Source organism: Martes martes (assembly GCF_963455335.1).
Source record: "Martes martes genome assembly, chromosome: 10".
In the NCBI taxonomy this organism is placed as follows: Eukaryota; Metazoa; Chordata; class Mammalia; order Carnivora; family Mustelidae; genus Martes; species Martes martes.
In genome coordinates this window covers 39,981,348-40,009,325 of record NC_137898.1, presented here as the reverse complement: position 1 = coordinate 40,009,325, position 27,978 = coordinate 39,981,348, and the positions used below count along the sequence as shown (strand labels likewise).

The 27,978-nt window shown below is 38.0% G+C and overlaps 1 protein-coding gene across 2 annotated transcripts in view; it reads left to right on the top strand.

The window, feature by feature from the left end:
* The window catches only part of ANO5 (anoctamin 5), a 94,483-nt gene extending 83,794 nt beyond the window's left edge, over positions 1-10,689 (top strand). For both annotated transcript variants that reach the window (XM_080815979.1, XM_080815980.1), the window contains exons 19-22: positions 1,104-1,309; positions 3,609-3,787; positions 5,200-5,305; positions 7,994-10,689. In XM_080815979.1, coding sequence (XP_080672105.1) covers positions 1,104-1,309; positions 3,609-3,787; positions 5,200-5,305; positions 7,994-8,215 — 713 coding nt within the window. In that variant the 3' untranslated portion in view covers positions 8,216-10,689. The remainder of the gene's footprint in view (positions 1-1,103; positions 1,310-3,608; positions 3,788-5,199; positions 5,306-7,993) is intronic.
* Positions 10,690-27,978: the final 17,289 nt, after the last annotated feature.

Genomic DNA, 27,978 nt, shown 5'->3' with positions numbered 1-27,978 from the left:
GGGTCAATTTATGCTATGGGCCTAAAAGATTTTAAGTAAAATGTGGGATTTGAACACAGAAAATTCAAGTTGTTTCTACATAATTCTTCCTCTGAAGAGGTGTTCAGCTGGGCAAGACTAATTCTTTTGAGAAACTTTTGTGAGAAGAGTTGAAATCCAGAAACACTTGAGATCCATCTAAAAATAGAGGACTAGTAGAAGCACCTTCCTCTCTCCCTTCATTGGAAAGCCATTCCTGTATCTCTTATATGGTTTCCACTTATGGGGGAAGTCCAGACTGCCAGTTGAATGTACGCTTGTACCTCAGTCATTGTTGGAAATAAAACAAAAATGGGAAGAGAAGCTAACTTACATAGGTGTTAAGTCTTAATGAGGAAAGAAAATAAAATTTATTTAGAAAAATGTCAAGATAGTATAGAGGACCAGGACCTAAACAAATACATCTTTCCAGAAAATTGTGTTATATTTCCTTGGCCCACATATAATTTATATATGTTTGTAATGCTTTAGATGATTCATTTTCTGATTTATTCTCAAGCATCTTCCTTTGCACTGTCTTTTCATCTGTTAGCACCTTCAAACCTTAAACAGTGTAGCTTGTACACTGTTGTAGTTGAGTATGTTTATATAACCAACACACGCTGGCTGTTGGAAACACACAAATGAATCAGACATTCTCCCTGATCTCATAGATTCCTCAAGATAGAAGAACTTGATTACCCCACTAATGTGTCACTACCAGTGTAAAGACTAGACCGGCATAGACCTAAACATGGCCCCTAATAAAAGGCTGGGTTTCAAGAAGAATAAAAAGGATCTCTTATCAAACAAGAAGAGATGCTTTCTTCAGACAAGCAGATGTCAAAAGAAACAGCGAGGACAGAACTGAGCTATATATGCCCAGTTTCTCCTCTCTGTGCTAGCCAGTAACTAAGTCACTACGCTTCCAGTGGGGAGGAGGAAGTGGGCCAATGGAAAGAGGCCTGGTGTGTTTTGCTGGTGTAGATCCCTCCAAAAGGAGGACGTTGCGGAATTTGGGCAGAGTTTTCCCCCTTTTCTCCTTCATGATAATGAGTTCACTAATTTTTCTTTTTTTCCTACAGTTACCCAGTTTGGATTTGTTACATTATTTGTGGCCTCTTTTCCTCTGGCTCCTCTTCTTGCTCTCTTGAATAATATTATAGAGATCCGAGTGGATGCCTGGAAACTTACGACTCAGTATCGGAGACCCGTGGCTGCTAAAGCTCACAGCATAGGTGTTTGGCAAGACATTCTCTATGGAATGGCCGTCCTTTCTGTGGCAACTAATGTAAGTGGGCCCATTTTGCTTGGGTGGCTTTGTATTTCATTTTGTTTTCTTGGCAATGGGAAGATAAGCATGATGCTTCACTCCATCTTTAGCTATGTTAATTTCATCATGGTGACAGTCCATAACGGTACATCATCCCTATGCTTTTTTTTTTTTTTTTTTTAGAGAGATAGAGCATGTGTGTAAATGGAGGTCAGGGGAGGAGCAGAAGGAGAGGGAAAGAGAATCTTAAGCAGGTTCTCTGTCCAGCACAGAGCCCGATGCCTGGTTTGATCTCACAACCCAGAGACCATGACCTGAGTCGAAATTAAGACTCAGATTCTTAACTGACTGAGCCACTCAGGTGCCCCCCACTTTTATGCACTAAACAACAAAGAGAAATTTATGACATGCAAACTCTTAGAAATACAAGGAAAATTGTAAAATCACTGTCCCCGAAATACCATGGTACAGTTTTATAACACATGACAAAGTAGGTAGAAAATATGTAATGGTACATAAAAGATTTGAATAACACAGGTAAAGCTTGATTGTACATGATGTTTTATACTAAAAATAGAGAATATACAACACTTACACGTTATGTTTATGGAGCACTTATTAAAAAATGATAATAAAACTAAATTCCCCCAAAGCAGAAATTTTTACCATATATATTTACATATAAAAATGGTGTAAAAATTGAAGTTGATAATGAAGATAATTTAAAAAACTCTAACGAACTAACATTCACACTTCTAAGTAAGCTTTATTATATAAAGAGGAAGCAAAATTGAAATTATAAAGAGCACTTAATTAAGATGAATACCAATAGGAATTAACTAAAACCACAGTTACAGAAAAATTCATAGCAATAAATGCTTTTATTATTAAAGAAGATTTGAAAGCATGAGCTGAGCATGAGTTCATAAATGTAAGGAAAAATGTAAAACTAATCAACAGAGAGTAGTAAGAAAAAATTAATACAGATACAATCAGAAATAATAAAATTGGAAAACAAATAAAAAGCAGTATAATTCCTAAGTGAATTAAGAGTTGGTTCATTGAAAAGACATATAAACAGAACTCTGAAAATCTCCATCAAGAAAAGGAGTTATAAGATACAGGTGAGAAAATTGTGAGACTGTTATATGTCCCTTTCTTCCAATAAATTTTAAAATCTATTTTTGAAATTGTCACCTTTTTAAGGAAATAAAGACTGCCAAAGTTTATTCAGTAAGTGGTAGGAAACCTGATTGGAACAGTAGCTACCAAAGTATTAAAAGTTTTTTAAAAAGCTACCACTAAGGGGCGCCTGCGTGGCTCTGGTGATTAAGCCTCTGCCTTCGTTTCAGGTCATGATCCCAGGGTCCTGGAATCCAGCCCCAAGGGCACTGGGCTCCCTGCTCAGCGGGGAGTGTGCTTCTCCCTCTACCCCCTGCTCATGCTCTCTCTCGCTCGCTCTCTCAAACAAATAAATAAAATCTTTAACAAAACTAAACAAAAGAACCTACCACTAAAAATGTAGAGGGCAGAGCCAGATGGTTTTCAATGGACTTACCTGGTAAAAAGAAACATGGTATTTATACCATTCCAGAGCTTGGGGAAGGATGGAAAAATACCATTCCTGTAGAATCAAATATTGAAATTAATTGCACTGAACTGTGGGACATTAACCATCGCATGGTCTTCTCTCTCCATCGCCTCCCCACCAATCACTGACCAGTGCAAGGGCATGAACACACACGCACGGATGCATGCACACTCACGGTCCCAGCTTATGGAGTTGGTTCAGGCAAATGCATTTGTTTTTTTTGTTTTTTTAAAGATTTTATTTATTTATTTGAAAGACAGAGATCACAAGTAGAGAGGCAGGCAGGGAGAGAGGAGGAAGCAGGCTCCCTGCTGAGCAGAGAGCCCGCTGTGGGGCTTGATCCCAGGACCCTGAGATCATGACCCGAGCCGAAGGCAGAGGCTCAACCCACTGAGCCACCCAGGCGCCCCCAGGCAAATGCATTTGTAAATGTGCTGTGAAACAGATGTAAGAAATAACAAGACATGGTGGAAAGAGCATGGTTTTTGGAGCCAGATACATTTAGGCTCAGTTTTCATCATAGCCACTCTCTAGCTGGGAAGTCTTGGAATACTAATCATAAACTTGAAAAGGACTATTTCATGTTGCAGGCCAAGGACTCCCATGTTAACGTAACTTGTAATGGCATTTTAATCGCTTGCATCCATAATGGAGAGATATGCAAATCAGACATTTTTTAAAAACTAGATTGTTAGCTCAAGATTTCCCTCTTGCTTTGTCTTTTAGGCTTTTATTGTGGCATTTACATCGGACATCATTCCCCGTTTAGTTTACTACTATGCCTACTCAACGGATGACACTGAGCCCATGAGAGGATATGTCAATGACAGCCTGTCAACATTCCTTATAGCTGATTTTCCAAACCACACTGCACCTTCGGAAAAACGAGACTTCGTCACTTGCAGGTTTCCTCTTAATTTCTTAGCTTTTAATTTTGCTTTTTAAAATGTGTTTTTTAAGTTCTCCATTTCCCCCATGGCTTGAGATGCAAAGGATTTACTTAGGGCAATAAATATCCTGGGTAAAGTGCATCGATTTTAGACTTCACTGATCTGATTTGGAAAAGTAGAAAGTCCAAAAGTAAAATGATATTATGGATAAAAATAGTATCAATTTTGAATTGTTTCTCATTTTCTAAATTTATTGGAGAGATTTCTCACCAACAAATGCCCCTTGGCCCCACAATATAATATCTATTCGATCATACAGCACAATCATAGTATATCTGCATTTAACCTATTTGAATTTACACCATGATCATATATCTGCATTAAACCTACTTGAATATAACTATATGTTCTTAAAAAGAGATAGAGTGAGAAAAGGAGAAATAATATGATAAATTCACCATCTGTCCCATGTAAAAGTTTTCCTCCATGCAGGGAGCATGAAATTAGGTTTGTGAACCTGTTTCCATACTCAGCATCTCCTGTACTATGAGGGTCTTTTTAATCTCATTTTAAGATTGTATATGATAAATATATATGACATAAAGATTATATATGTAGTACATAAAGATTATACATATAGTATATATCTAGTACATCAAGACCACTTAACTTAAACCTTAAGCAAGCTACTTCTTCTGAGAAACAGCAAGAGACAGCAAAATGCTGGTAGACATACAGGTAGCCAAACCATTGTTCAATTTTAGGCCTGCATATAGAGGAATCATAGTATGGTGTTTATGAGCATGGGCATGTGTCCATTTTCTTGATTTCATCACTTCCTAGGTGGACTAAATCTTTGAAGAACATCAATGTCTAGTAACCTTGCAGAAAACAGTGGGCATACAAAGTCGAGCACTAAGAAAAGTCCAGAAGAATAGTAAGAAAAATAAAAACAATGCAGTGTCAGATAAGCCAAAAGAAAGTAGAGTTAAAAAATAAAATAAAAAACAGTCAACAATACCAAGTCCTATTCTCGAAATACGAAAAAAGGATTAGCATGTTTCTTCAGTTTAATGGCAGGAGACAATGCGTTTTAGTGGAGTGGTGGACAGAACTAAGTGTGTTAAGGAGTAGGAAGAGAGCGAATGGAGACAGAATCATTTTGCTGACTCTTTTGAGAAATTTGACTTTGAAGGACAGGACAGAAGTTTCACCTGTGTCTCCTGCTACACCAGACTATGTACAAATAACACATGGCCATGATTTTTATCTGTGCAAAAATGAAATGTATCATAATGGCAGTTACCGTCCTATGACTTGACCTTTGTAGTCAATTAAAAGTGTCTCTTAAGAGAAATGATAAGAATTTACGCTAGGTCTCTATGAGAAGCGATAGTTAATTTTTTGCATTTACTTCTGTTTTTCAGGTACAGAGATTACAGATATCCTCCTGATCATGATCAGAAATATTTTCATAATATGCAGTACTGGCACGTCCTCGCTGCCAAGATGACCTTCATCATTGTTATGGAAGTAAGTCTCCCTTAACTTACATTCCACTTAGTCTGTCCTCTCCCTCCAGATTTCTAATGGTATCTGCTCGGGAGAAAATTAGTATTATCTCAGGAAATTGTTTTGAAGGAAGTATTCGTTGTCCTGAAAAGCAACATAGGGATATTTTCAGTACAATGTGTTGTTGCCTATTATTCACCTACTATTGTTGAAAATATCCAGGTGACATAAAGAAAAGAAAACATAGGGTTTCTTCTGTCGAGGTCAGGAAAAGGACAAAGAATGCACTGATTTTACTGAATAGCTATTACATACTGGTCCAGACACTATAATGATAACCTTGTAGGTTAGACTTTATTGTTCACTCCTGAAAAATGAATCTGAGACTCAGCAGAATTGGCAGTGGGTTTAAAGATAATCAGCTAATATTGGAGCTGGGTTTCCATGCCAGATACATATCCCTCCCAGGCCTCTGCTCTGTCCACTATATTATGTTTCCCCCTTTGTGGAATATCGACTCTTACTATGGATATAGGGCATGCATTAAAAGAGAACAAATATAGAGGAGGGATTTGGGTAAGTTTCATGGTGATGTTCTATATCAAAAGACGTGAGGGCCAATGAAGGAAATGAACTTCACTCTGCCATGAAGTTCAGTAGTAGTCAAGTCTAATGCAAACACATACAAATTCTATGTGATGAAAAAGAGAGCAGTCTTATGTATATCCTTCCCTATATTTTTCTTCTCTCTCTCTCGTTCTTTGTGATCTTATCACTCTTTTGTTCTCATATTTTCCACCATAAGTTTAGATCACCTTTCAGTCTGGTCAGTTGCACCAGGGATTCTTTGATTTTTGTCTATTTATTCTTCTTATTAATGTTTTTAATTATGCCAGGCTCTGACTCACCATCGTCCCGGGACTTTCACCTTCTCTTCACCTTCTCTTGTATTGAAAACTATTTTCTGTGGTCTGTGTTTCTCTCATTCTTGGTTTACTAGCTTATTTTGATGAAGTGGATTTTTCAGTAATTTTCTGAGGAAAATTACGAGTGGTCAATTGTTGAGAACTTGAATATTGAATATTTCTTTTCTTTCCTCACAGATGACTAAATGGCATAGAATTTGAGATTGAAAGTCATTTTCCCTGAAAATTTTTCAACCAACTTATTTAGATATTCCTGACATTTTTGAAGACAGTGCTCTCTTTTCTGTCAGCTTCAATGTTGTTAAAAAATGCGATATAATTCCAATTCCCCAGTCTTTGTTTATGATCTTTTTATAAATCAGTAAGCTTTAAGGATTCTCTCACTAGTCCTTCTTTTATGAAAAATCACAAGTTTTTATTATTGGATAATACTCATTTTTTTGGACACTTGCTGAGCCTTGTGAATCTGAAAAGATACTTACCCTTCAAGTTGAGAAAATTTGCTTATACATATTATTTTTTGAATTATTTCCATCTTTTCTCTGTTCTGTCTTCCTAGAAGTTCTGTTATTCAGGTGTTATACTTCCTGTTTTGAAACTGTAATTATTTTCTCTCCTTTAGATGAACTCATATTTTTATCTTTTTATTTTGCTGTTGTTTTGCTCCTTCATTATCTGTTTCCTCTTTCTATTTGTCTGTTTCAATCTTTTTCTTTTGCATTAGATACTTTCTTTTACATACATGCTGATTCTTGGCAATTTGCTCCTACTTAAAAGCGAATAAGTGAAACCTAATTATAAGCTTTGTGTGCCTACAGGAGGAACGTCACTTGGCAGGTTTCACTGTAGGGTGATGAGGTGGTGAGGGGACTTTTCATTTGAAACCTACAAAATTTGGTATCTGCTGTTGTAATTTCACAGACTACTTACTTTCCCCAGAGAAAAGTCTTCCGAACTCCTTTCTGTTGTGCTCTTTTACGGCTGCCTGTGTTCTGAGACCTGAGTGAGACAAAGATGACCAAGGATCTTAGGATTCACTGAATTTCACTTAGTTGCCCTATTTTCAGTATGGCGCCACTCCTCCATCCTCCACTGTCTCTGGTGCTCCTGAGTTCCTGGCTTTCTGTTTTGATTTCTGCACAAATTACTCAGTTGCTGCCAGGGTGAGGTTGGAGGGAAGTAGTACCTAGATGGCAATGGGAGAGAAGTCCTGAAAATTCCAACTTTTCCTTATACCAGATGTTGGCTAATCCTCTGGTTAGCCACCCACATGTACGCTTTCACAGTCCTCAGGACCGTCTTTCTGGAACTTTATTGAAGATCTAAACAAAGTTGGCTTTTGACTTGTTGGGTTTTACCACCATCATATCATCAGTTGCAAGCTGAAGTGCCAGCTTTCTTTACTCTCTTGAATCTGTTATCGCTGTTCCCTCCTTTTTTTTTTTTTTTTTGTCTTTGTGAGTTACACCATTTTTTAAAATTCCCTTCCTTCCAAGTATCTTATTAGGTTTTCAGGCGTAAGCACAGATAAACAGTGTATTCAATAACCATGATCACCTGGAATATCTGTAATTACGCATTTTAGTAAACATTTATTTGTTTAATGTTTGTCTTTCTGTCTTTCTGGGAAAGTTCCAGGACAGGAACCTTATCTTTTTGCTATTCCTGATACCTTCTGTATTGAGCACAGTTTATTGAATGAATGAAGTGATTTGTAAGAACTTTCTGCTGAACATTTGACAGTTCTAACAGTGTCCTTGATTTTCTCTTATGTTTCTTCCAGCACGTTGTGTTTTTAGTTAAATTTTTGTTGGCCTGGATGATCCCTGATGTTCCAAAAGTTGTTCTGGACAGAATCAAGCGAGAAAAGTTAATGACTGTCAAGATTCTTCATGACTTTGAGCTTCACAAATTAAAAGAGAACTTGAAAATTAGTTCTAATGAACTTGCCAAACAAGTCTTGATTCAGGAAAACAAAGCACAACTGGCCAAGTCAGCAGTCTAATCACCATAATGAGCAAGCAATTGGTTGCCTCTCTGGCGTCACAACTTTCCCTGGGTTTTGGGTAGAGGCCAGAAGGCATGTGTCAATTTCACCCCACTTCCTCTTCCTTCTTCTTTTTTAATTCAGAGTTTTGTACACTTTTACAGAGGCCTACTTTGTGAGGTTGGAAGAATAACACTTGTCTGCTTTATTGGCTGAACTCTTCCCAGATATTGTTTTATTAGAGTTCTAGAAATGATTGTTAAAAGTGTGTGTTGAATCAGAATATTGGAAAATCATGGAATGTTGCAGTTTAGAATTAAACACTGGACTCGGGCTGTCCCATCACGTTCCAGTGCATCTGCACATTTTCATGGTCTTCTGTTGGGTTGTTTTAAAACTCCTTCCCATCAAGAAAAATGTCGGGACAAAAGGAAAGGAAGTGAAGTGGCCTCCTGAGCCATGTATCTCCTGCCATTGCAGACTATGTGAATGAAAAAACAAAATCTGACGACTTGAGAAAACTCACATATTAAAAATGTTGGATGGATATCATGGCGGGGGTTTGTTTCTGAAATCATCCTGAGTAAGTTAAGTTAAACTTCCATCAGAATCCTAGACTCCCCTTCCAGGTCAATGCAGAATTGATTTTTCAAGAGACTGAACATTTGGGTTTCAACAAAAGACTAACAACTCTGGTCTTTAAGATAACATTTTGGTAATAGTAGTTTCAAGGCTGGATTGTCTTATCTGGAAAACAGCCTTAAGAAGTTGTTAGGTTGCTTCAGTTCTTCAAGTAAATGAAAGATATTATAGAGAAGTAAATGTGTCTCCTTAGTAGCTAACAAATGCAAGACAATGAATATTGACTAATTTATTGACCTTAATCTGAAAAAAATTGTTGAATTATTTTTAAAAAAATCATTTTTCTTCTGTAATGCGTATTTTGCATCATGAAGCCTGTTTGAGCATTAGCTCTTTGTATAAGTTAGGTACAAGTTGTTTATGCAACTTGATCTGTTTGAAGCAATCTTGAATCTTTTAATGAGTTTACCCTGTTTTCTATTGATGCATCACTTCATACAATACTCAGTGCCTTGTCCCTACACCTTTGACACACAAGAAGTGATTGTGCTGTTCATGTGATATGATGTAACATCTCAAATATTAGCTTGTTGTACAGAAACTGTCAGTTTAACATCAGTCACAGAGTTTAACACCAAAAGTAGATTAACCAAGTAAGAAAGGGGTGATGGATTTGATTGCTAAGTGGAAAAAAAATTAATTGCATTATTTCTCTCATACTTAGGCCTATGGCACATGTACACCAGTTCCTTTTTCTCTTATGAAAAATACTTCATATACATTTTTAACACTACAAAGTGAGGGATACTGTTCAGATATAGTACTTGCATCTCTAGCTTTAAATTACACTTCGGTTCCAAAAGAATAGTGTTTTTTTTAATTACATACAAAAGAAGAAACTTTATCACAAGATATTTTTAAAGTAGTTTCATTATTTGATACTAATACATTTTTGTAGAATTGTCAATATTAATTATATGGCAGGTAGTATTAACTAATGATAGATATTAAACATGTAGAAATGAGGATTATGAATTTTATAAAACCATGAGACAATTACCCCAATATTGGCAGTAATAACTTGTCATCCACTGGGTAGATTTTATAAAAAAAATTTTTTGTGTGTAATTTAAAATGATCTCATTATTGAAGAATGATTTCATAGGAGGAGGAGGCCTATTCCTTGCTTGAGAACACTAGTGTTACCATGAAATAAGCCACAGATGCAGTATCTTTGGCTTGTCATATCAAACTCTGTGTTACTACCATGTTGTCCCTTTGCACAGCTCATACATATTACTTTCTTCCTAGGTGCTAATAAAAATAAGGAAGAGTGTGGAAATCAGTTTCTTGGATATAAGTTTTTGTTTCTATGGCTTAATAGTATTTATAGACCTAGAGTGTTAAGATAAATAAAGACAAATTTAACTCACAAAGTTATCTGTACACTGCAATCTTAAAAACAAACCAACTCAAGTGTTGGGTTTCTAGAATGTATGGAGAAACTGGCAAGAGAGGAAATAGTTTTAAGACAAGTAAATAGTTCCTATGATTGGTAGATATTTCCTTTTAAAATGTTATTGATAAATACTTTGTATTCATGTTTCAATTTTCTACCAAGACCCTTTTCCTTGTTTCACAGATTTTAAAATGAAATAAAAGTATCCCTCACTTTCCTAAAAGCTTGCTGACCAAAATTTAATGTCCAATCAATTCAGGTAGATTTGGCCTATCTAATTAAACTCATGTTATTCTGGGAGGGCTGAATTAAGAGCACCTGACTACCAAGTGTAAGTTGATATTTATAAGACAGCTGGTGTGTTTATCATCATCGGGTCAAACCCATACTTACTTTTTTCAGAAATGTTCCAGGAGACACTGGAGATTTTATTCGAAATAATTTAAAGTGCAAAACAAAAAAAAATTACATAACTCTTTCAAATGTCATTTCTAATCCTTGCCTTCATCAGTTTTTCTTTGCACACAAGAAGCAGAATCCCTTCCAAACATTTATTCTAGAGGACTCCATCAAGAAGGGAGTATCTTAATTAGATGGAATGCTGTCCTAGTTCTGCTACATCTCGTGACTCCTCTTGGCTTTAACATTCTTCTCTTAAAGAAGCCATTAAGTCAGTTTCCCAGGAGAAGATGGAAAGAAGATGATAAAGCAGAGGAGGGACAGAGGATGAATGGGGTAAGAGAGTTCTCTCCATATAAAGCCGCACATGCTTCCATGGGGGGAGGCATTGGTGAGGCAGCATGGCGCGCTGTGGTTGGTAAGGGGAATGTCTCTCCTAAGCCATCTTAGTGAGGGTGAGAGAAAAGCCAAAGAAGTATCACGTTGAAAACTGTTACCTGTCAAAAGTAAACTTTGATTCCAAAGTGATTTTGTACAGTCAGGTGCTATGCAGAGCCGTGAATCTCTGTTGATTGACTCCAGTCCAGGGTGAGGAGCTTGTGCTGCTTCTTCAAAAGGGGAATCTATTGTTTTGAAAGAACCCCTCCATAACAGTTGTTTTTAATTAGCAGTAGTTATTATGTTATCAAAGAATGTTAATAAGGAAGAGACCGTTTCCAGAAGTACCATTGGTTAGGCTTGGAAGTCTGCTACCATGATTCACTATAACTAGTATGTTATTCTTTTTCTAGACAAATTTTTACTCTTCTGTTTTATGTGTGATAATTCAAGTATGTCAATTATTCTAGCATTAGGCAGAAATTCATGAGAATATTAAAAAGAATAGCATGGTTCAATATATATGAGATACCTTCTTCCATTCCCCCCCTCCCAAACATTTGACTAGGAATGTCTTTCCTATGAGTGATTTTGTGCCATGGTGCCAACCAAGAAAATAAGTGCTCCTTTTTCTTTTCTTTCTTCCGTTCTCCCCCCACCCCCGAGGAGATGGGTATGGGGTTAGGCAGGGAAAGTTGCAGTTTAGTAACAGGTATATAAATCTCAAGAGATTCAGATTCATGCAGTGAATAAAGTAATACTTTGACATGAATTCAATTTATTCTTCCAGTAAACATTGATATAATTTGAATGCTCTGAATTTGAGTGCTCTCGAGGTTTTTAGACCTCTTTTTATTTAGAAATATTAAATGCAATTAATATTAAATATTAACAATTAATATTAAATATTACTTGTAACATGTTTAAGTCACCAGATTACATGTTTGTCACATGTAGAGATGCAAATTCCTCAAAATAAGAGGCTGCAGGGTCCAGAAAATTTGGAGAAAGTGGTACTTCTCATTGTTTTGCCTCTACTTTTGTCTACTTTGGAAAATTGATAAAGGTGACTAGAAAGTCCTATATTCTGAATAAAGGTCTAAAAAACCCACAACCACATGCATTGGAATTATCTGGGATAGTTGTGAGAAATTCATATCCCTTGGTCCTAATCCAGATCTCTAGGAACAAAACCTTTGGGAGAGGAGCTTTAAAAAAAATCTCCCATTACATGTTGGTGGGTATAAGACTCAGTTTCCTAAGAATGCCAAATTTCCTAGCCTTACTAAAACATTTTTCATAATAACTCACAAACTTGTCATTCCAACTCATCAAGGAAATATGTCACGGCTGGTTAGACTCAGGATTTCCAAGTTCATAGAACTGTTCTAATTCTGCAGTGTGCAGAAGTTATCCAAATTTTATACATTAAGAGTCCTAGACTTGTAGTTTCTACTTAATTAAAAAAGAGAGAGAGGATAAAATAAAATACATTTGCTTTTACCAGTGTATTCAAGAAAAGAGAAGTGCACACTGGCCAGAAATCCAGGTGAATTCATCGCATTCTCTGTATGAGAGACACATTTTAGGTTGAAAGAATACACAGATTTTCAGAATTTAATCAGGACAGCAAAATGATGAATATTGTAGAATAAAGAATTTGTTATAGAAAAATAGGCCTTTTGAAACTGTGGAAGAAAGTGAGAAACAATGGTGCAGAAGTGGGATTTAGAGAGTCAGAAAAAAGCACTGTTCACCTCTCCTGGAACGCTGCCATCGGTGAACAAATTTGAGCACATACGGATATTCAAGAGCTAAAGTGAGACTGGGAAGGAGGGCGAGTGAAGGAGTCTTTCTTTTGGCGAAGATTAAGTGTGGAAGGTCATTGCTTCTGTACAGCTCCTTGCTTTTGTGGTTTGCAGCTCAGCTTCCCTGCTGGTCAGCAAGGTCTGGACATGAAGTGGAGAAGAGTGAGACCAGATTCCTGTCATCAATCACTGCAAAGCTCTCCAGAGGCACAGAGCGGCGGCTTCACTTCTGTCTGCCTTTTTTGCCAATCTCACCAGACACCAGATAAGGGAGTGGAAATTACAGCTCCAGCTTAACCAAAACTACCATATAAACAAAACTGCCAAATTAATGAAACTATTGATTATTTGAACGATGTGGTTAAAAAGCAGAGCCAATTTGCCTTCATAAAATGTTGTATTCAATAACTAAGAATAGGACTTTCTAAGAACACTGTCAGTACAAAATCTGACCAAATGCAAGGCCATAAAAAAAATAAGATAATTTCAAAGGACTAAAATCAATCAGAAGGTAATTTTCTCTGTCTACAATAAAATGAAACTAGAAAACAATAATAATAACTAGAAAATTATGTGACAGATTTTGAAATACTGTATGAATAAAAAAAAAATCAGTCAAAATAGAAACTAGAAGGGCACCTGGGTGGCTCAGTCGTTAAGCATCTGCCTTCAGCTCAGGTCATGATCCCAGAGTCCTGGGATCCAGCTCCAGCCCCGCATTGGGCTCCCTGCTCAACAGGAAGCCTGCTTTTCCCTCTCCCATTCCCCGTGCTTGTGTTCCCTCTCTGGCTGTGTCTCTCTCTATCAAATAAATAATAAAATCTTAAAAAAAAAATAGAAACTAGAAGATAATTCTAATTACATGGAACCAAAAGTACCGAGCAGCTCAAATTGTGTGAGTGTACTCAATACTTGTGGGTTGCTTCCAGGGAAAGCATAGAGCCTTCAGTTAGGCTGTTCAAACAGAACAAAGGAAAAAATAGGTTAAGCATCAAAAGAAATTAGAGAACAGCAATGTAAACAGGAAAAGAAAGGAGGAATGAATTTAAGAGGAGAAATTAATGAAAGCCTTACAGAAAACATCATTTTCAATGGGAATATGTTAGACCCACCCTTTTATAATCAGCAACAAGAAATTACACTTCTGGTAATAATAGCCTGAGTTTTATTCAGATCACAGAAACTCTGAAAACAACTAGAAAAATTGGGTAAAATGTTTTAAAAAGTTGAAAATATCAGAAAACTACATAGCCAAGGGGGACTTGCAGCCTTTTAGAATCAGTATCCAGGAGAGGGGAGGAAAACCTAGTGAGCAAGACCAGCCCGTGTTTGTGGTGATTTTTCTCCTTGAGGAAATTGGAGATTCCAAAAGCAAAAGTAAGAGCTGAGAGGGAGAGAAGCTGAGCTGAGCATCCAACAGACTTGGAGTTTGGGAAAAATATTTAAGTTCAGGGCCCCCCAAAGATAAGAAGCCTTGGTAAACCCCAGGGTTGTCTGTTGAGACTATACATACAAGGACACAGAGAGGTTGAAAGGCACAGAATGGAAAAAAGAGACTCCATAGAAACACTAATTTCAATGAAATAAGATAGATATATGAAAATGTCAGGCAAAGTAGATTGTGAGGCAAGATATAATAACTAGAATTTGGGATATTTTATAATGAAAAAATGGTAATTTTTAAAAGAATACATAACCATACTAAAGATGTATATCTAATAAATACAAGAAATATATAAAAGAAATGTTGGTGGAACTAGAAGGGATAGTAAATCCACAACCATGAGAATATGCTCTCATAATTGGTAGACTAAGCAGGAAAAAGAAAATGCAACAAGGACACGGAATTTTTAACAATGTGATCAATCATCATGATCTAGAGATAAAATTACATCAAAAATAGCAAAATACACATTCTTTCACAGGTGCACGTGAAACATTTACCAAAATGGAACATATCCTGGGCCACAGAGCGAATACAATTTCAGAGAACTAAAATCATTTGGAGTATGTTCTCTGGTCCAGTGAATTAAACTAGAACTCAGCAACGGAAAGATAACTAGAAAACATTCAAAATACCTGGAAATTAAGCAACACAGTTCTCAATGCCATATGGATTAGAGGAGAAATCTCAATGGATATTAGGTAACATTTTTAAATGAAAATATTGACATTTCATTATTTGTGGGAAGAAGCTAAATTACTGCCTTAAGAAAAAAGTATCTGGATCTTAATGTATGCATTAGACAAAATTATGAAAATAGATTAAGATAAGCTTCTATCTCAAATATATAGGAATAAAAGTAGCAACATAAAGCTAAAGAATGGAGAAAAGAGAAAATAAAAATAGAAAGCAAGCAAATAGCAGAGAAAATTAACAAAGACAAAAGTTGGTTCTTTGAAAAAGCTAACAAAATTGATAAATACCTAGCAAGAAATGATCAAGAGAAAGAGAAATCACAAATTACCAAAATCAGGAGACTATCTTCATGGCTGGGGCTAGGAAGAACAATACCGTTAAAGAAATGAGAGATACATTAACTTCTTTAAAATTAGGAAACTCTATTCAATAAAAGACCTTAAGACTGTGAAAATATATGCCACAGATAAAGAAAAAGTATTTCCAAAATGGTTTGAACCCAGAATATGTATAAGTTCTGTAAATATAATTTTAAAAATGGCACAATTTTTAAAAGTGGGCAAAAAACTTTAATCAGACATTTTACCAAAGTCCAAATTACCAATGAACTATGGAAAGGTAAACAGCACCCTTAGTCATAAGACAGATGCCGTTTAGACCAGTACACCCCTACCCAAATGGCAGATGTGAAATGACCAACAATACAAGTGTTAGAAAGGAAAGAAGCCAGTGGAACACTCATCCACAGCTGATGGGACTGAAAATTATTACCAACACTTTGAAAATTGTTCAATATGAGCTACTAAGTCTAGACATTAGTTTACCCTATGACTGAACAATTTTTAAATACTTAAATCCACCAGAAGACACGTAAAGAAGGTCTGTAGCAGCTTTATCTATTATACTCCAAACTAGCTACCATCTGAAAATCTAGCAACAACATAATGGAGAATTAAGTTGTGTTATATTAATTCAATAGAATGCTAACAGCAATGAAATAATGAACTATCATGATTAAAGTTCACAGAGTATAAAAGAAGCTCAAAACAAAGGAGTACATTTGCATGTCTAACGTACATATTTTTGATGCACATGAAGTGGAAAAACATGGCAAGATGAATCCATGATTGTAGCGGTCAGAATAATTGTTACTTTTGGGAAGAGTTGTCATTTGGGAGAATGGGTGAAGGAATTTTCTGGGCTATTGAAAATGTTTTATATTTTCGTTTGAGTTGTGGTTACACAGGTGTATACGTAACTGTGAATTCATTAAGCTGTACATATCTCTTCAGTATACTCTGTGAATATCATGCATCAATAAAAAATTGAAATTATAACCGTGGAATAGGAAAAGGTATTAACAAGATATATTTCTGACAAAAACATATCCACAATATTTTTGGAAACTGCTACAAATTTGTAAGATAGGCAACCTGTTATTGAAAATGGTTAAGAGGCTTAAACACACAATATAAAAAAAATCCGAATAGCCAATAAGTACATGACAAAGAGCTCAACTTCATTATTATTCAGGAAAAATATTAAATCCAACAATGTATAAAAAGAATTATGCACCACAACTAAGTGGCACTCATCCCAGGAATGCTAGACTGGTTCAATCTTCACAAATCAATTAGTTAATACACCAGACCAACAGGCTAATGAAGAAAAATCACATAATCGTATCAATAGACACAGAAAAGCCACTTGACAAAATCCAACACCCATTCATAATAAAAACTTCCAGAAGACTACTTTTTTCATCTCAAAATGGATGATGGAATCTTGTTTAAATTTTAGGTATGGTAATGGCATTATTGCTATGATTTTGAGAGTATGTTTCTTTTAGAGACACATCCTAACCATTTGTGGGTGAAATGATATAGTGATTATTTAATTTAAAATAATCCCTGATGGGGAGGGGAATTAAATGGGAGGAGATAAAAATAAAACAAGATTGCCAGTGTTCACATTTGTTCTAGTTTGGTACTGGGGACATAAGGGTTTTAAGAGCTATTCTTTCTACTATTGTATATGTCTGAAGTCTTTCACAATTAACAGTCAAAACAACAACAAACTACGAAGTGTCTGACAAGCAATTTAACTAGAAATTTATGTTACAGAAATAATAAAAAATTTGTAAGGGCCCCTGGGTGGCTCAGTGGGTTAAGCCTCTGCCTTTGGCTCAGGTCATGATCTCAGGGTCCTGGGATCGAGCCCCACAAAGGGCTTTCTGCTTGGCAGGGAGCCTGCTCCACCCTCCTCCCCGCCCTCTGCCTGCCTCTTTGCCTACTTGTGATCTCTCTCTCTGTGTTAAATAAATAAAATCTTAAAAAAAAATTGTAAACTGTAGATAGAGAAATTTGTGTGGGAAGTTGATAGTTAAGTATATTCTTTACACCGGAGTATTGTTTATAATTCGCAAATATTGGAAATAACCTGAAAGTAATTAGTAAAGATTAAGTAAGTTAACATTCTGGGATATAGCACAGTCTATTTGTTAAAATTAATATGGAGGTTCTACAAAATTGTAATTTCATGTGTATACAGTTGAGTTCACAGTTTAACTCACATCTGAAATTGAGATAAGCAAGTTTTTCTGTAATTACTTTTATCTTGATTGCCACCTGCTGGTAGCAAGGAGAAATATATATATTTTGAGAAAAAAATATTTTTAAGATTTTATTTATTTATTTGACAGAGATCACAAGTAGGCAGAGAGGCAGGCAGAGAGAGAGAAGGAAGCAGGCTCCCTGCTGAGCAGAGAGCCCGATGAGGGGTTTGACCCCAGGACCCTGAAATCCTGACCAGAGCTGAAGGCAGAGGCTTAACCCACTGAGCCCCCCAGGCGTCCCTAGAAATATAATTTTTAACCATTACCCAGTTTCCAAGTTAGTTGGGTCCAAAGAAGCAAACAGAATGCTTAGGTAATCCCAGTAATTCCTGGATAAAAATGCCCCGTCTCTCAGGGAGCCTGCCTCCCTTCTTATTTCTTATAGCAAAGATGGCGTTCCAGTTTATTAGTGGAGGGAAATGTGGAATGGGAGAAGGGTCTCTTGTCTCACACTGGTTTGGAGTATATATGTGCACTGTTCTCCACTGTTCTTTGGCAAATGACCCTTGTAGGTGTGGCCACTGGGAGCCTGGTGACATCCTAGGACAAGTAAACCTGTGACATTGCGTGGATAATACACCTCAGGGGGAGCAGCTATCTTCCTCCTGCCAGCTCTATTTGCCCTCAGGTTTTGCTAGTTAGCTGCCTCTCAGCTTATGTCATGGCCCCATCTGGCCCTCTGGCCCAGGGGCCTGCTCACAACCTCTGCTGGATAGTGCCCTCCATCTTCCAAGGGCGCTAAATGGCAGTTCGACAGATTCTCCGATTAGGATCCACTGCACACAAGAGTTGAGGAATAAAAAGAGGAGGACAACTAGATAGTCTGCCTGATCACACCCATCGACTCTTTGTTACTATGCTGGGCTGGTCCATAGTGGCGCAGAGTCCTCCGTATAACTTCCTAGTTTCCTTCTGGAGACCCCAACTGGATATCAGGGCAAGTACTTCCTGCTTTCAGTCTTCCCGTGCTTGTCGCAGGGAATGCAATAAGGATTGGGTGAAATGATTTCTTCAGGATGGGATTCCAAGGACTGAGAAGATGAGGCAGGGAATAAGGCATGTGTTTCTCGGTGGACTACCATTATAGGAAACTAGAGTTCAGCCTTACTGAGAATCCTCAGAGACACCGTTGAAAACGAAGTCCAGAATTCTTACGCTGAGGGAGGGACAAGATGGGGTCTTTATCCACCAAGTCCATCCCTCATTGATTAAAGGTTGCTTCTAGGAATGACTCTCATGAAGTTCTACCTGTCCCTGCAAGCCAAGAACGCTCTAGCAGCCAGAAAAAATCATTCTGATAAAGGTAAAGAGACGCAGGCACCTGGGGCTGGAATGCCAACAGTCTGATGGGAATTGTCCACTGAAGGTGCAGTAAACTCGGTGAGTGAAGGGCGATGGGTAGGGTACCAGTAGCATCTGCTTACATCCCCTCTCCTTATTAGGATAATATTCCTCTCTGGACTAAACCTAGGAAGGGGAAATTGAAATTAATGTCTCATTAATATGCTTTCCTCTCTTTGACTTCACCTTTCTGTCACCATCCCGCAAAGCAGTGCGATTTCCCATTCGCCATACACTGCTTTTCCCCAGTTCTAAATCTATTATTGCTCAAGATTTTTTCAACAGCAAGCTGAGATTGTTTTTTTCTGTGCAATGAAGAAACTCTATGGGGGATACCTCTAAGCTTAGCTCTTAGTTTGCAAATGGAAGCCACATGCATTAAAAAAAAAAAAAAACTTTATTGAAATATAAATACATAGTATGCAATTCAGTCATTGAAAGTGTACAAATCAGTGGATTTTAGTTTATTTACAGACACATGGTGATTAAATAATTTCCTAAACATTGATTTATTGCTATGTGAACTGAAAGGTGGGCAGGTGAGGGGAAACAGTAATTATTAACACCACTATTGATGACTTTGTGCTGAAGAACTCACATACATGAGTATTAAATTCCATTGTAATACTCAGATATTATTAAGACCTTATGAAGTGCACTTATTAACTGGTCCTGGACTTGCCCGCAAAGAGTAAACAACTAGACCTCACTGACTTGGGCTTCTTAAGAGAAGGGAACGGAATGAAGAGAAGTCTCTTACCCCTTGGGCTCTCTGCCTGGAGGCACTTTCAAGGCTGAATAACAGGGAGAGGAGGCCCACACAGTGCCCGGCTTGTTGAGTGGAGGGGATGGAGACTGGAGTTCCGGGAGCTGGGAAGGCTGATATTTGCAGGACATACCACTGGAAAGGAAGGACCTATGTAGAGAAAGAACTCCAGAAATCTGCACAGGAATTCTCTTGATTCTCTAGCCAACTATTAAACTGTGTGTGAGGTCAGGCAAATGATTACCAGATGGCTCTCAGCTGAAAAGTTCTCAAAGCTCACGTTGGTATGGGGAAAGGCAGAGTTCTGACTGTGTACGGTGGAAAGAACTTGTGAGCACCTGTGACAATCAGTAGAGATCCTAGAAAGGTCACACCTTAGTATGACACCTTAGGCTTGTCTCATGTGAGACAGATTTAAATTAGCCCTAGAGTATAGGCTATTCTTAAACTTAACAATGCTTAAAAATAAGTCATGAAAGAATCAGACAGGTTCATAATAATATAACCGCATTTCAAAAACAGTTTCCGAAGGAACAAAGAAGAATCCAGACATTCAACAGTGTAACATTTACAAAGCTCAGCATAGAATAAAAAATTATTAGACACATAATGAAGTGGGAAACTATGATCTATAACGAGGTCCAACAAGTCAACAGAAACAGCTGTAGAAATGACAGCGATGATTAAATTACTGGGTATTGACTTTAAATTGGCTAATATCTCCATATCTAGTATTTATCTGTCTATCCAAGGACTTAAAGGAGAGGTTGCTTCCAACTCATTTTATGAGGCCAGCATGACTCTGCAAAAGCAGAAGCAATATTACAAGGAAGCGAAAGAACAGCCTTCTATGCCTTAAGAAGATAGAAACAAAAATCTTTAAACTGATGTTAGCAAGCCAAATCAGCAACACGTTAATATTACAATATCTCATGACCAGAGGGGCTTATCCTGAAGGGGCCAAGCAAGTTGTCTTCATAGTCAATAGTTCATTGACAGAATTAGCCACGTTTAAAGAATAAAGGAGAAAAATCACTCAATCATGTTACTCAAAATTTTGGAGGAGAAAAAAAGACAATTCAACACCCATTTGTGACAAAAACCCTCAGCAAAACTGGGAGGAAAAGAGAATTTTTATAACTTGATAAAGGGCATCAACAGAAAACTACACCAACATCAAACTTAGGGAAAATTTTGGCAACAAAACCAGGGTTCTTGCTTTAATCCACTTCTATTCAACATTGTGCTAAAGGTACTAATCAGTGTAATAAGGCAATAAAAAAAGTAAAGGGCGTAGAGATTGGAGAGGAAATAAGAAAGCTGTATTTATTTGTTGATAGCATGATTGTATATGTAGAACATCTTAACAAATGTGCAAAAACCCTAATAGAATTAATAGCTAAATTTATCAAGGTCATAGCATATAAGGTCAATACACAAAAAATCAATTTTAATAAATAGTTGGAAAATAAATAATCTTCAAGTTCTAAAATTATTTGTCTCAGCAAAAAATAATTTTATATGTATATATTTATATATATATATATATATTTACACACACACACATTGTTTCAGCTCCCTCTATTTAAGGAAATACAAATGACTTCAGCCATCAAGCTGTCAGCCCCTAAAAAGTAGATTTAAAACCTGTGTGATTCGGAAGATGTGGTCCATATACACTAGGAGTATTATGCCTCCATCAGAAAGGACGAATACCCAACTTTTGTATCAGCATGGATGGGACTGGAAGAGATTATGCTGAGTGAAATAGGTCAAGCAGAGAGAGTCAATTACCATATGGTTTCACTTATTTGTGGAGCATAAGAAATAACACGGAGGACATGGGGAGATGGAGAGGAGAAGGGAGTTGGAAATTGGAAGGGGAGGCGAACCATGAGAGACTATGGACTCTGAAAAACAATCTGAAGGTTTTGAAGGAGTGGAGGGTGGGAGGTTGGGGGAGCCAGGTGGTGGGTATTATGGAGGGCACATATTGCATGGAGCACTGGGTGTGGTGCATAAACAATGAATTCTGTTACGCTGAAAATAAATAAATAAATAAATAAATAACCTGTGTGATTCATGACTCATTTAAAAAAAAAAAAAAAAAAAGGTGACATTTCCATCGGAGTTTTAAGCCTAGTCAGTCCGATGGCATCACTGTACCACTCAACGGCCTCTAATATTGCATGCTCTTCAATGGGCATCTCCCTTCCGGAACGCCGATTTATACTTAGGGTAGTGGATAATCTTATTGAACATTTTAAAGCTGCCTTTTTGTATTCACACAGCACTGTGGTTGTTTTCCTAGACCGTAGAGAAGCCCAGTAAAAGCTGCAAAGTCCGGGTGAGTTTCTGTCTCTCCTTACATGAGAGCATTGCTGCGTCCGGCCTCGTGTCACTCACTAATAAGGAACTAGACTTGCTTAGCCTGATCTTTTTCACTGCCCTTCCAAAGGCTTTTCTCCATTTCCAAAAGACCACCCTAGGGCTAGAAAGAAATTGGATTCTCTGACCCGGTTTTTGTTTTTGTTTTTTTAAATTCCAGTTCTAAATGGGATTGTAAAGGCTATAAGAAAGAAAATTATTTGGGGGCAGTGGTGTTAGGCAGGTCTTCCCTTGGGCTTTTTAGCTCCTTTTGTTAGAGAAAATCTCTGATGAGGACAAGGTCACTGGAAACTATTGAATTGCCACGTTCTTCTGTGGCACAGACTGTATTCCTAGATTTGACCAATAACCTGGCTCATGGCGTATTCTTTCACTGAACCCACTAAGTGCCAGGAACAGAAAACAAAATACTAATTAGTGATTTTAAAGCTCTTGGCATGTGAGACACACTGGGAGCTCTGTGCGTTTCAGATAGGATCTCATTTAATCCTCCCAACAACTTCCCGGTTGAGTCATAACCATAAAGCCACTTTGTGTGCGGAAACAGACATGCGCAGAGGAGCTCTGGCAAGGCGGAAGACTGAAGGGACCGGGATCTCACCCCAGCCCATCTGAGTCCCTACCAAACTGGACAGAGTGCTTGTCCCTGTGGAGCATATACCTCCGTGGGGAGCAATAGGTCAAATGTTAATTCCCTGAAGTGAGTTCAATTATTGTTTTGTAATAGTTCATCATTATATGATTGTGATTAAGACCGAACAAAGGACTATGGAGGACTATTAGATCCCATAGAGGATATCAGAGAACGCCTCCCCGTGGGAGTAAACCTTACGCTGAAACACGAATGTTTAGGAGTTAATCAGGTAAACAGTGGGAAGGGGAGTGAGCCTTCCAGGCAGAGAGATGTGCCGTGTAAAACAAAACAAAACAGGAAAGGAGAAGCCAACATTTACTGCTTGATTAATGATAACCAGGCTACCCTAAGCCCTTTATAAGGATTATTTCTCTTAATTCACACAGAAACTCTTTAAGGTAGGTATTATTACTATCCTCATTTCCCTTATCCAGAAACTGAAACTGGGTGTAGTTAAGCAATGTAACCCAAGCCACACATGGTGGAAAAGGCCAGGGCCTGGGCCAGTGCAGTGTAGTTTTAGAATTTAGATTCTTAATTACAGTTTGTTATAAGGAAGGAGGAGCCTTGGATTTACTTGTAGTGGATTGAACAGTGTCTCCTCCAAATTCATGTCTACCTGAACCTGAGAATGGGACCTAATTTGGGCCTTGAGATAAAACATTCGGAATTTAGAGTGGGCCCTAAATCCAACGACCAAAGTCCTTTTAAGAAGAGAGGACACAGAGACACAGAGAAGAAAGCAATGTGAGGACAGAGGCAGAGGTTGAAGTGACCCATCTATAAGAAAAGACAAGGATTGCCACCAACCACTGGGAGCTAAGAGCCAGACATGAGAAGATTTCTCCCTCGTGGAAGGAACCAACCCTGCTAACACCTTGAATTTGAACTTTATGCTTCCTAAACTGTGAGAGAATAAATTCTGGTTATTTTAAGCCATTCAGAATGTGGTAATTTGTTGTGGTAGCCCTAGGAAACCAATACAGCACCCTTTCCCACAAGCAGAACCTAGTAATAAAGTTTAGGAGGATATACTTATTCAACCTTATTTATTGTTTGTCTGTCTGGCAAGAATTATGGAAAATGCACATAATGCCAAAAGGAACCCCATTTTCAAAGGCTGCTGGGTTGAAAATGGCATTTCATATAACAGTTTTAAAGAAATCATCATCATCATCGTCATATTAATAATTACTTCCATGTGCCAACCACTGTGAGAGGTGGCTTACATGCATTATTTAATTTAATTTACAAAAGAGAGATATAACTCATTCCATTTAACAGATAATGGAACTGAGGTTTGATGGGGTTTAATTACCTTCTCTAGCATTGCTCATTTTTTTCCAATGACAGAGCTGGATCTCACTTTCCAGTGAGGGGATAAAGGAAGGAACTTCATTAAACAGCATGCATTTGATCTGGGTCTGGAATGATGAGCCATGCTGGGCACTGGTAAACGAAGGCAAGGACAATGGGATTATGGGCGAGTGGTAGGGAACATATAGCCAGAGGAGAAAGGAGTGGGAATTTTGTGGGTAATAGCAGGCTTCAATTTGTTAGAATGTGTAGAACACTAAAAAGGAAAAGTGGGAAATCCGTTTGGAATGGCAGATTCAGACCAGCTATTGACCAACGAGCAGATGTCATTAATGTCAGGAGGAACTATGGAATGATTTTCAAAGAGACTGGAATTCTGAAAGATTTTGCGAAAACAGGTGGAAAGATCTGAGTGTTGCTTCCGGCAGATAAGTCCCACAGGGGTGTGAAAAGTGGACTGGAGCTCAGGAGAGACTAGTGACCAAGAGCCCACTTAGGAGCCAAATGCCATTAGAGAGGACAAAATCTATTCACTTTCTTCAGAAAACAACTCTAAGTTCAAACACCAATTACTCATTTATTCAAAAATACCTGCTGAACCGTTCGGTGTTATCCAAACAGGGCTTTCTCTATAGGGCAATGTCCTGGGTTTCCATTCTAACTTAAAGGCAAATGTTTACCATGTCTGGAGCCCAGATATCTTGCAAGTGAAGAAGGATGTCCTCAAATTTCTTGCAGCAGGAGCCCACTGAAGTGGCACTAACATTGACTTGCAGGTTCATGATGTGATGTGACCTGACGTGGACGTGACGTGACGCGATGTGATGGCGTCGACGTCATAAATCTGAGGAGCACCTGGGAGCCGCTTCTGCTGATGGCTCCCGCCATTGTTGTCACTGAGGATGTGGCTGATGTCAGAGTCACATCCTCCAGGAATACTGGCCAGGGGGATGGGCTGAAGTTTGCCGCTGCTACCAGAACCTCTCCCACTGTTGGCTGCCTGGCTTCTGGAAACTTCACCAGCCAGATCCAGGCAGCTTCCCAGGAGCCACATTTTCTGAAGGTTACTGATCCCAGCGCTGACCACCATCCTCTCAAAGACATGTCTTACACTAACCTGTCTACATCACTCTATGTAACATAGAATGCCCTATGTGGACATGCCACTCTGCACAACAACAAGGGGTCTGATGTGTGGATGCTGACCTAGAAGTTCCGAGTATGTGTGGTGCCCTATAAGAACCCATGCCTGACCTCTACTTCTACAGGGATCCGGAAGAGATTAAAAAGGAAGATCATGTTGCTGCTGAAAAGGCTGTAACCAAGCAGGGATTCAGGGTGAGTTTAATGTCACTCAGCCTGAGGTCTGAAGGCATGCCCTCCTCTGTTCCTACCCAGTCGTTGCCTAGTAAGGATGGGAGCGCTCAACCTGCCACTGGGGACTGGTCCACAGGTCCATGAATGGATAGGGATGGCCATTGAGTGATCTTAAGCTGTTTTTCCATTGGCTCTAATGCAGAAAAAGGAAAATCTAGATCTAGAAAGAAAATAATTTTACTTTTCTTTTTATTTTGAGAGAGAAGGAGAGAGGGGGAGAGAGCAGGGGAGGAGGAGAGGGAGAGAGAGAACCTCAAGCAGACTTCACACCCTGTGTGGAATCTGACATTGGGCTGGATCTCACAACCCTGATATCATGATCTGAGCTGAAATCAAGAGTTGGATGATTAACTAACCAAGCCACCAGGCTCCCTGTAATGAAGAGAATTTTTAAAAATATAATAGGATAGTAAGCCAGAAGAGGTCCTAACACAAAAACACACTTGTCCTGCATTCATGGTGTCTAAAGAGTAAGAATGAGATTAGTTAAGATGAAAGTGTAGAGGTAGGCTTCCCTAGGGAGGATTCAGCTAACCTTGATCAGAATGGTATAAGCTGAAATATTAGAATTGTTTCTGTGATAAATATGTTATTTTTTTTCTATCCCTGAAAAAGAGAAACATGAGATTGGCTTCAAGGTTATACAACAGTCTTTTTAAAAATATTAAGACCTATTTTTTTAGAGGAGTTTAAGGTTCGCAGCAAAACTGAGGGGAAGGTACAGAGACTTGCATATACTCCCTCCCCCATACCCAGTATCAACATCTCCAACTAGAGGATTACAACTACCTACATGGACACATCATAATCACCCAAGTCTATAGTTTATATTAGGGTTCAATCTTGCTGCTGTACATTGTGTAGGTTTGGACCACTGTGTAATGACATGTATCCATCAGTATGTTATCATATTTTCATTGCCCTTAAAATCCTCCGTGATCCACCCTTTCTTCCTTTCCCCTCCCAGTCCCCAACCCTTACAATTCCTGGGAACCACTGATCTTTTCACTTTCTCCATAATTTTGCCTTTTCCAGAATGTCATATAGTTGGAATCCTGCAGCATGTGCTTTTTTCAAATGGGTTTCTTTCACTTAATAATATGCATTTAAAATGTTTCCACATCTTTTCATGGCTTGATAGTTCATTTCTTTTCTAGTGCTGAATAGTTTTCCATTGTTTGAATGTACCACAGTTTAGCGATCCATTCACCTACTGAAGGACATCTCGATTGCTTCTACATTTTGGCAATTTATAAATAAACCTCTATAAACATCCATGTGTAGGTTTCTGTGTGGGCATAGTTTTCCATTATTTTTTTTAAACTATAAAATAGACACTGATTTCCAATTAAATCTGGATGAGTGAACATATATAGCTTATGTCCATTTTCTCCTAGGACCTCACTAAAATTATAGTAAGGTATTTTTCTAAGTTAAAAATGCCTAAGGATAAAGAGAGTGAAACAGAAGTTTCCAATATGTAGAGGATGTTAACAAGATTTTAAAAGATCGAAGGCTGATGCACAAGTGGGAAGTGGCTTAGATGGTGGGGAAAGATGAACTTTAAATGCATTTCTGTGGGAGGTAACAGGAGGCAATCTGGTTCATATGTAAACTACGGAAAAAACTTGTGAGTTGAAGTGACCAGGTCACTCTGAAAGCAGCATTGTGGGCCTGTGGTTAAAAACAGATGGTTTGCTACAATTCCATATAAAGAGGATTTAGACCTACCTTAGCCTATAGAGACAGGCAAATAGACCTCACCCTTGCAGAATATGGAAATTTATCCCTGCAGGGTGAACCATATAGACCTGGGTCTCAAGGAAAGCAGGCACAGCTGATGTCCAGGGGAACATGCCTTATTAAAGTCAGGAGGAAACACGGTAGTGTGCATCTGAACAGCGAGATTCTATCGCTAGCTCTTCTCTACTCATCTTCTAGAATACTGGTTGTCAGATGTGTAATCTTCAGGAAAGAGATTGGAGGACTCCTATATAGAGAATCTCATCAACTTAAGAAAAACAAACAAAACAAACAAACAAACAAACAAACGTTGTTGCTATCCAGGGCCCACAACTGAAAGGTTGAGTTTTTGTGTGATTCATCTTGGTTGATAAGGCCTGTATTTACAGTGCTCTACTCTTTTTTTTTTTTTTTTTTAAGATTTATCTAGTTATGAAAGAGAGAGATCAGGGTGAGGGGCAGAGAGAAAGAATCTCAAGCAGGCTCCAGGCGGAGCATGGAGCCCAACAGAGAGCTCAGTCTCGTGACCCTGCGATCATGACCTGAGCTGAAATCAAGAGCTGCACACTTAATCGAATGACCCACCCAGGCACCCCCACAGTGCCTTACTCTTGAATACAAATGGACTGCTGAGGACTCCTACATGTATGAGGAAAAACTCTAAAAGAATCTAAAACAAAGTGAAAAAGAGGAAATTAACAGAAAAGCAGGAACAAAAAGAAAACTAAAAATAATAAAGTTTTCTGAAAATATTAATGTTAGCTTCTCTTATTTTTAGCAACAACTGGATCATGATATGGGAAAGAAAACTAATTTTTAAAACATTTCATCAACT